Source organism: Dromiciops gliroides, chromosome 1 (genome assembly GCF_019393635.1).
Source record: "Dromiciops gliroides isolate mDroGli1 chromosome 1, mDroGli1.pri, whole genome shotgun sequence".
NCBI classification, from domain to species: domain Eukaryota; kingdom Metazoa; phylum Chordata; class Mammalia; order Microbiotheria; family Microbiotheriidae; genus Dromiciops; species Dromiciops gliroides.
The window spans coordinates 656,576,225-656,586,135 of NC_057861.1; the positions used below are offsets into that span (position 1 = coordinate 656,576,225).

At 40.0% G+C, this 9,911-nt stretch overlaps 1 protein-coding gene across 2 annotated transcripts in view; it reads right to left on the minus strand.

Moving 5' to 3' along the window:
- The window catches only part of HAUS6 (HAUS augmin like complex subunit 6), a 42,814-nt gene extending 33,107 nt beyond the window's left edge, over window positions 1–9,707 (minus strand). For both annotated transcript variants that reach the window (XM_043976980.1, XM_043976979.1), the window contains exons 1-4: window positions 9,108–9,707; window positions 6,184–6,279; window positions 3,355–3,433; window positions 1,747–1,879 (exon numbers count right to left, since the gene is read on the minus strand). In XM_043976980.1, coding sequence (XP_043832915.1) covers window positions 1,747–1,879; window positions 3,355–3,433; window positions 6,184–6,279; window positions 9,108–9,490 — 691 coding nt within the window. In that variant the 5' untranslated portion in view covers window positions 9,491–9,707. The remainder of the gene's footprint in view (window positions 1–1,746; window positions 1,880–3,354; window positions 3,434–6,183; window positions 6,280–9,107) is intronic.
- Between the last annotated feature and the right edge of the window lie 204 nt (window positions 9,708–9,911).

Genomic DNA, 9,911 nt, shown 5'->3' on the forward strand with positions numbered 1-9,911 from the left:
TCAAGTTACTGATTTTGGGGGGGGGGGGGCAATGAGGATTAAATGACTTGCCCAGGGTCACACAGCTAATAAGTGTCAAGTGTCTGAGGCTGGATTTGAACTCAGGTCCTCCTGAGTCCAAGGCCAATGCTTTATCCACTGCGCTACCTAGCGGCCCCTAAGTTACTGATTTTTTTAAATCCCTTCAACATCTCACTGGAAATATCCATCCAGACTGGGGAAGGAGACAAGATTGTACTTTTCTAATTAAATAATAAGTCTTGAATCTGAGAGCAGACAGTATATTAAAGTTGTTATGATCAGTTAGCCCAAAAAATACAAAGTCTTGAAAAGTATATTTTGCATTAACCAAAGTCAAGTTTATCTGATTTTTTTTCTTGTTAATAGATTTTTTAAAAAAATGTTTGCATTATTTTCAAATAGTATTGATCCTCCTTGAACTCTCAAGCATATGACAATGGTGACCTATTCTTTCTAAAAGCAATGTGGTGGGGCAGCTAGGTGGCGCAGTGGATAGAGCACCGGCCCTGGAGTCAGGAGGACCTGAGTTCAAATTTGGCCTCAGACACTTAACAATTACTAGCTGTGTGACCCTGGGCAAGTCACAACCCCAATTGCCTCACAAAAAAAAAAAAAAAAAAAAAAGTAATGTGGCCTAGGGAAAAAGAGTACTTAGCTTGAATCAGAAGCCCTGGGTTCAAATCTCATCTTCAGAAACTTAACACTATATGATCCCATGGGCAAGTCCCTTAACTTCTAAGACTTTCAGTTTCCTCAACTATAAAATGGGAATACCTCATGTGGTGAGGAGAACCCTTAACATGCAAATATAAGATAATCATTACCTTGTCCTCAGTTTCTGATACAACACACTTTCCTAGTGCTCCTCCAACACTAACCACACTTGCCCTTTTTATTGACTTGAGTTTTCTTCCTCTTAAAGAAAGCAATGCTTTAAATTAGGGAATTTCCCCTAAGTTCTGTCCATGATTATTTGGTTTTGTTCTCGTTTCTCCCTCAATTTCATTAAATTCCATATCTTCAACTAGCAATTCTATGCAGTGACTCGAGAAAAATCTGTCTCAAGTCAACAAGCATTTATTAGGAACCTACCATGTGCCAGGCATTATGCTAAATCCAGTACTGACCTTTCTTCTAAGTTCCAACTGCCTACAGGATTATCTTCATATATGTCTACTCAAACATTCATATCTACTCAAATATGTCCAAAATTAAACTTATCATCTCCTCCTTTCACCCCACCAGTTTATTTTACTATTTCTGCCAATGATACCACCATTCACCTAGACCCTCATATTCAAAAGCTTATCTTTCCCTCGCTTTGAATGTTCAGTCTATTACCAAATTCCCCTATCTATCTCTGCAATAACTCTCATAATGATCCCAATCTTCCTCTTCTCCATTCTAACTTTTTTTTGGTGAGGCAATTGGGGTTAAGTGACTTGCCCAGTGTCACACAGCTAGTAAGTGTTAAGTGTCTGAGGCCGGATTTGAACTCAGGTACTCCTGAATCCAGGGCCAGTGCTCTATCCACTGCGCCACCTAGCTGCCCCTCCTCTTCTCCATTCTTACTGCCACCAAGCTAATTCAGATCAACAATAATCTAACAGTTATCTCTACACTGCCCATAATTCTTCATCTTGCACAGACCATTTCTTGATGGTATGCAAAAGTTCTTGTTGCATTTCTCAAAATGTAAAATTACTGCCATTTTGCTTAACTTACTTTCAGAGTTGGTTTTAATATACTGCACGGCAACAAATCTTGCAAAAGTGTACATAAGATCAACAAACTTAGGGCCACCAGGAGAAAGAAACAATGAACCAATGACTTGAGGAAAGCTGCTTCCACATTCATCCTGAGAAAAAGAAAATGAATTTAAATTTAGATTATCTTCTTAGGAGATCTGTTCTAGCACTAGACTACTTTTAAAAGAATTATATGTATGTTATGCTAGTATCTACCTGCCATACAGTTTCCTAGAGCACAAAACTAGTTTAAAAAATACTGGAAGTGGGTAGTTAGGTGGCGCAGTGGATAGAGCACCAGCCCTGGATTCAGGAGTACCTGAGTTCAAATCCAGCCTCAGACACTTAACACTTACTAGCTGTGTGACCCTGGGCAAGTCACTTAACCCCAATTGCCTCACTTAAAAAAAAAAAAATACTGGAAGAATATTTTTTTAAAATACTGAGAGTCAATAATCATGATCCTGTTACAAACTCCCTAGGTTCCCTGTAAGGCAAGTATCTTCACCTTTTTGATCTGTTTCCTTTCTCCCCTTAGAACTACTTAGAGGCAATTAGTGGTACAGTAGATAGAATGTTGGGCCTGAAATCAGGAAAATTTAAATCTGACCTAAAAAAACTTCATGATCCTAAGTCACTTAACATGTTTGCCTCAATTTCCTAAACTACAAAATGGGGACAATGACAGGGCCTATCTCAGAGATGTTGTGGGGGTCAAATAAGATAATATTTATAATAAAGCATATGGCACAGTGCCTGACGCATAGTTGTTGCTATAGAAGTGCTTATTCTCTTCCCTAATTCCCTGCTTAGAGAAAGCAACAGGTGACAAATAAAAAACACTGACCCAGACTCTAAACTTTCCCATATAGTCATGTCAACAACAAAAACATTAACCATCCCGTTGAACATGATATAGAAGACTTCACAGACAAAAGTCAGGTTGTAGAACACAGCAATGGTTATCTTAAGACATACTTTTTTTAGTTCTAGCATACAGGTGTTGGAGCCAAGGTCTCTTAAGGGATCATAAGTCTGAGATTCCCCTAAAACTTAACTCTGGAGGAATCTAGGTAACAACTAGAAATGAAGCCACGAGTTTTGACCTTATATATATGAAATAAATTAAGTTATATGTAGTTAGGAAAGTTTCTTTTTAAAGAACACAAAATACATATTTTTATATGATATGATCTTCCTTACCTAATTTTTAGTTTTGCTTCCTTAGAAATATACAATTCTGAACATAAAAATACTTTCCGAAAAAGTTTGTGCATAAAATGAACATTTTTTTAAAAATACAAATCCAAGGGGCAGCTAGGTGGCGCAGTGGATAGAGCACCGGCCCTGGAGTCAGGAGTACCTGAGTTCAGGTCCGGCCTCAGACACTTGACACTTGCTGGCTGTGTGACCCTGGGCAGGTCACTTAACCCCAATTGCCTCACTAAAAAATAAATAAATAAAATTTTAAAAAAAACTACAAATCCAAGATTACGCCAATGAGTTAATACCCTTGAGAACGTAAAAGAGTTCTCTTGAAAAATATTAAAGCTGAAGTTTCCATCTTCAGAATAAAAATACTCACAGAAATTCTTTTCAACCATTCACAGCACTGTTTGCGAAATTCAGCATCGGCTTTTCGGTCTATTGGAGGCCAACAAAACCTTTTGATTTTTTGAAAGAAAAAAAAGTTAAAGAACAGAAGTCAAGACCCAGCATACTTAAGGACAGGTAGGGAGAAGTCCCTCATCCTGAATGAAACTAATATGAACAGTAACACAATCAAGCTTGGTAGCATTTATAATTAGTCTCTGTGTCTACAGACACTAAAAAATTCATAAAGAATGATGACTAATTTATTTTTACATAGCATTTACTACAATCCACTGCAAGTACTCAACAAATACTTGCTGAATGAAAAGCAAAAAATAACCAAGCTCCTAGACACATAAACAGAAATTACCTTATTACCATTTTATTGGACAATAAAATCAAAGTATAGGTTTAAACTCAAATATAAATAGGGGGCCACTAAACCATACATAAGGATTCCTACAAGCCATATATTAACCTAGAACACCAAAAATTAACAATCTTCTTTTTATTGTATTTTTATTTTATTAAATATTTCCCAATTACACTTTTAATCTGGTTGACAATATACTTGGGAGTGTTATGGGCCATGCATTTAGCATTTTGGGGGGGGGGGGTTTGAGGGGCAATGGGGGTTAAGTGACTTGCCCAGGGTCACACAGCTAGTAAGTGTCAAGTGTCTGAGGCTGGATTTGAACTCAGGTACTCCTGAATCCAGGGCCAGTGCTTTATCCACTGCGCCGCCTAGCTGCCCCATTTAGCATTTATTTTAATGCAGCCAAACAAGGCAGTTTGGATCCATTTGTTGAATATATGAATATATGAGGTGTATACTAAGAGGCATGAGAGAAACAATAGCATGGGGCTACAGATCTCACAATTAACCAATATCAACTTACTGACTACTTGCTTGTTATTAAAAAATATTACTGGGGCAGCTAGGTGTCAAAGTGGATAAAGCACTGGCCCTGGATTCAGGAGGTCCTGAGTTCAAATTCAGCCTCAGACACTTGGCACTAGCTGTGCGGCCTTGAGCAAGTCACTTAACCCTCACTGCCCCACAAAAAAGAAACAACAAAAAATTACTTAAAAATAGGCTTCACATCATAATTAAAGTCTGAAAAAAACAATCAACAAATTCATGGATGAGCTCCATACTATGGGGGGGCTCTACTGAGATTTCAGAATTTGGCTTAGTACAATCTAAAGCATTCTGCAGCTTCAGATGATGCCAACTTATGCTAGAAACAATGCTGGAATAAATAGACCTGAATTCAAGTTCTAGCTCTGACACTTACTATTATGACTGTGGGCAAGTTATTTAATCACCCTGATCCCCAACGTCCCCATCTGTAAAATGAGGATAACAATACACTACAAACTTCATAGGGTTATTGTGAACAAACCACGAAGGTGCTCATTTTTGTTCAGTCAAACCCCATTTGAGGTTTTTGTGGCAAAGATACTGGAGTGATTTGCCATTTCTTCTCCAGCTCATTTTACAGATGAGGAACTGAACTGACACAAACAGGGTTAATCGACTTGCCCAGGATCACATAACTAGTCAATGACTGAGGCCAAATTTGAACTCATAAGATGAACTCATCAAATCTTCTTGATTACATGCCAAGTGCTCTATCCACTGTGACACCTAACTTGCCCCCAGGTGCTATATAACAGGAGCCTACTAAGATGCCTCAGTCAGGGATCATAAGTCCAGAGCTTCTTTAGCCTCCTAAAGAGGGAATAATCACAAAAAGTAATAACTAATAATGAAGCCACAAGTTTTGAAACAAGTTAAGCTTTACCCATGGTCACAAAAATATACTTTAAACAAAGAGAACAAAATATGAATTAAATAAAGAACAAAATATTAACTAATTAACTAATTTCCAATCTCTGTCTTTACCTAGCTAGCAACTAGTTATGCTTTTTAAAGGAAGAAATAAACCATAATTCCCCTCCATTTTCTCTTTCAAAGGTCAGTCATGATAATAAGATTGCAGAAGTCTGGGTCTCTGCCATATAATTCAAACACCCTTATAGAAATTACCATTCCAGGGGGCGGCTAGGTGGCGCAGTGGATAAAGCACTGGCCCTGGATTCAGGAGTACCTAAGTTCAAATCCAGCCTCAGACATTTGACACTTACTAGCTGTGTGACCCTGGGCAAATCACTTAACCCCCATTGCCCCAAAAAAAGAAAAAAGACATTACCATTCCAAGGTATTTAGTAACCTGTAGGTGACAGTAGTAAGGGTACACAAAGTAGGTACTTAATAAATGACTGCTGACTGACAATCTATATAAAGATTAAGTTTCAAGAAAATATCTTTCTGCTCCTAGCAGTTCAGAACTTAATTCTGACACAAAGTTGTAGGAATTTGTGCAAAAGTACATAATTTTAATACTGCATACAGCCAAACAATCACAGTGAGGTTAATGAGGTGGGAAGCAAAAAAAAAAAAAAAAACTCAATCACAAGAATTGAATGCTTAGGCAGACTAGGCACAAAGAAAAAAGTCTCTGTCACATCAGAAAAGAGGTCAAATGTTGAATCAGCTTTATGAAAGGGATCAATTTACTCTATAGAATAGTTAATATTTTACAAGGAAATTAAATTGTGTTGCATTTCCAGAACTTAAACTTTATATAATAAGTACCTGCCTACAACTTTAAATATCCTCTCAAAACACAAGCTTTGAACTAACTTCAGAAAAAATGTCAGACCAAATTTTAAATTGTAAATTATAACTTATTAAGTTTACAGATATTACAATTTGATATACAAAAATGGATAAAGTAAAAAATATTTTGCTCACCTGAATACTTCTTTAGCATGGGAAGGATTCAAAGCGGTAAACAAAAAGTAGGCAACTATGTGAAAGGCATCACTGTTAGGTTTGTCAAACATGCTCCTAATTGTTTTTTAAATAAGAGAGTGTAGTTAGTGAAGATCAATAACAGTATACTTCATGAATCTCTTCTTTCAAGGTGAAAATTTCTTAATCATATACATTGTGCAATTTATAAAAATTAAATGCATTTCTGGGAAATATTGATCAAAAGAAACAATGTAGGGGGCAGCTAGGTGGCGCAGTGGATAGAGCACCGGCCCTGGATTCAGGAGGACCTAAGTTCAAATTCGGCCTCAGACACTTAATACTTACTGGCTGTGTGACACTGGGCAAGTCACTTAACCCCAACTGCCTCACCAAAAAAAAAAAAAAAAGAAACAAGGTATAACATTTCCTCCACAGATATTAGACAATCCCATGAGAAGTGCCTAATCCATTAGTGAATAGTGCCTTAACTGGGAATGAGATCTAAATTTTAATCCCAGGTTTATCAGAGCATTAATGCAGCTAGTCTAGACACTTACTAGCAGTGTGACCCTGGTCAAGTCACTTAACCTCAATTGCCTCACCAAAAAAAAAAAAAAAAAAGAGCTTTAGCTGCATAGTACAAGAAAGGCATTACTCTCAAGAGTACCTTAATAAAGTTATTGAATCAAGCATAGCACAGAGGAGAACCATTTTGAAATGAGAAAATTTAGATTTTTACCAGTCTGTCATCTAATAATTGTGAATTTGGACAAGTGATTTCCTTTCTATAGACTTCAATTTCTTTATCTAGCTCTAACAGGCTGGGACTGAATCATTTAGAGTATTTTAGAATAAGCATTCCAGAAAAACAAAACAAAAACAGAGAATCCAAATCTAATTAAGCCTATGGCTTTCTTCCATCAGCTGATCTACTCAAAAAGTGATAAAATAACAAAATGTTAGTATTGAAAGGGCCTTTAGAGATCAGGAGTCCAACTCCCTCATTTTATACGTAAAGGAAACTGAGGCTTTTAAAAGAAAATTAACCTATAAGGCTACAAGTTAACCCAGAAGCAAAGCCAGGGTTCCCCAAGTCTGGTTTTTTTTTTAATTTTTTTGTGGGGCAATGAGGGCTAAGTGACTTGCCCAGGGTCACACAGCTAGTGTGTCTGAGGCCAAGTGTCTGAGGCCAGGTTGAAACTCAGGTCTCCTGAATCCAAGGCCGGTGCTTTATCCAATTCACCACCTAGCTGCCCTCTAAGTCTGTTTTAATTCTATTTCTCAGACTTATGAAAGTTTGTGAGTCACTCCATATATGTGTGTATGTATACATGCATGCATGTGTGTGTGTGTGTGTACACACTCATATGATAATCACCAATTAAGATGCTATATCTCCAAAGGGAGACAAAAGGAAAGCTAAGGGAAAACTTTGAAAGGGAAGGTTCCATCCCACCTACATCTCTCTACCTTCAAAATCCTCTCAACCTTCTCTAGGAAGCAGAGCCCTATAATGGAAAAAAAAATGTGTTGAGAATCAGAAGGGCTGGGCTTGAGCCAGAGGCTTTGACATTTACTCTTGAACGATTCACTTAACCAGTCTATATTCTACTTTCCTTATCACTGAATTGAAAATAATCCTTGTATAACCTACCTCACTGATTATGAAAGCCTTGTAAACTATAAAGTACTTTTTGTAAATTTTTTTTTGTGAGGCAGTTGGGGTTAAGTGACTTGCCCAGGGTCACACAGCTAGTAACTGTTAAGTGTCTGAGGCCAAATTTGAACTCAGGTACTCCTGACTCCAGGGCTGGTGCTCTATCCACTGCACCATCCAGCTGCCCCTTATAAAGTACTTTTAAAACATGAATTCTCCTAGTCTATTTTCTATCGGGCCTCATATTCATCTCCAACATAAGAAAGATAAGTACATTATCTCTAAGGTCCCTTTCAGCTCTAACATTTTATATTTATAACAAAGTAATGTAGGTTGATTAAAATAGAAAACATCTTCCAGGAAAGCCCAGGTATGGAATCTTAATTAAGAGGTTGGACTCCATGGCCTCTGAAGTTCTTCCCAATTCTGACATTCTGGGACTTTGAAATTCCAGGTGGAACCTACAAATGAATTCCCTAACCTTACAGCTTCAGTCACCAATAATAATGACTGGCCTTTATATTATGTTTACAAAGCGTTTTGCAAAAATTATCCAACTCCATCTTTACGACAACCATTTACATGTCAGACACAACTGTTACCTCATTTGATCCTCACAACAACTCTGGGAGGGAGGGTGTTGTTATTTTAAATTTTGTAGTTGAAAAAAGAAAAAAAAATTCTCTAACAGTTACTATGTGTCAAGCACTGTGCTTAACGCTTTACAAGTGGTGCATCATTTGATCCTAGCATTTTACAACTGAGGAAATTAAGGCAAAGGTTAAGGGACTTGCACATGGCTACAGAGTCAGAGCTGGCACCAGAACGCTGGTGCTCCGACTGCAAAGCCAAAGCTTTTTTCCAGGCCCCAGCAAAAATGTCACCCGGGAATTGGAGGGGGGGGGCGGTAAAACTAGGAAGAGCCCCCATTACGGTGCAAAGAGCTCCTGGTCCTCCGGTGACAAGTGACGTTATGACTACATTATATTTGCAAAGTGCTTGGCGCTGCACCAGGCACATAGTAGGCGCTTTAAAATAAACTGCTGGGGGCGGCAGCTAGGTGGCGCAGTGGATAAGGCACCCGCTCGGAGTAACGAAGACCCGAGTCCAAATCCCCAGGGAAGTCTCTTAACCCCAATTGCCTCCAAAAGTAAACAAATAAAATCCACTTCTTGTTCCCCTCCCTCTGGAGGCCTCAGTTTCCTTGTGCCCCAGTTGGCCGGAAACAGTTCAAAGCGCCCCCCTCCCCGTCCCCGCCGCTTACACGCCCAGCTTGGTGTGCGACGTGAGCTTCCTCCCCGCTTCGGCCGCAGCCTTCTCCGGCTCGAAGCCCAGCCCAGCAAGATTCTGCCACAGGTGGTCCTTCTTCCAGGCCGCGGGTCCGCCGACGGCGGCGGCGGCGGCGCTCATGGTTCGCAGCGGCCTCCAGGCCGTGGCCCGGCGCACACGGGAGGCCCGAGGCCGAAGGCAGCCGGCTCCAGGGAGCTGAGAAAGAGAGAGAGCCCGGGAAAAGACAACGACAAAAGACCAAGTCCTGAGAAGCGTCTTCCTCCGCCGCTCCTCTACATGCCGCCACTTCTCCCCCGGCGGCTGCAGAGGCGACTGCTCAGCCGCCCCCACCCATCCCGGGTCACAAGGGAGCAGCATTTTCTTATCCCCTGAAAAACCGCCCAAAGCTGTCGGGTTCAACAGAACCGCCAACTGCAACGTCTCCCCCCGCCCCCTGAGAATGGCGTCACTTCCGGAAGTACGACCCGATGTGATTGGCCTAGGCCGCCTGCCGCGATAAGGCGCGCGCTTTAATCCGAGCCTTTAACTATTGCTCCTCTCCAGGAAACTACGAACCCCACAGTGCTTTGCGCGGAGGGGAAGGGAGAGGTAAATTGAGGGGTGGCCATATATGGTAGTAGGACGCGGCTCTGAAGAGGTATTTCTTTTTTGCGGAAAGAAAGGGATACCCGGTTAGAAAGGGAGCTGAATAAATTACCAAATGCGCTGGGACAGTAGCAGATTAAAAAGAGCTAGAACTGGACCGGCTCTTGAGAGATCTTCTAGGAAAATACTATCC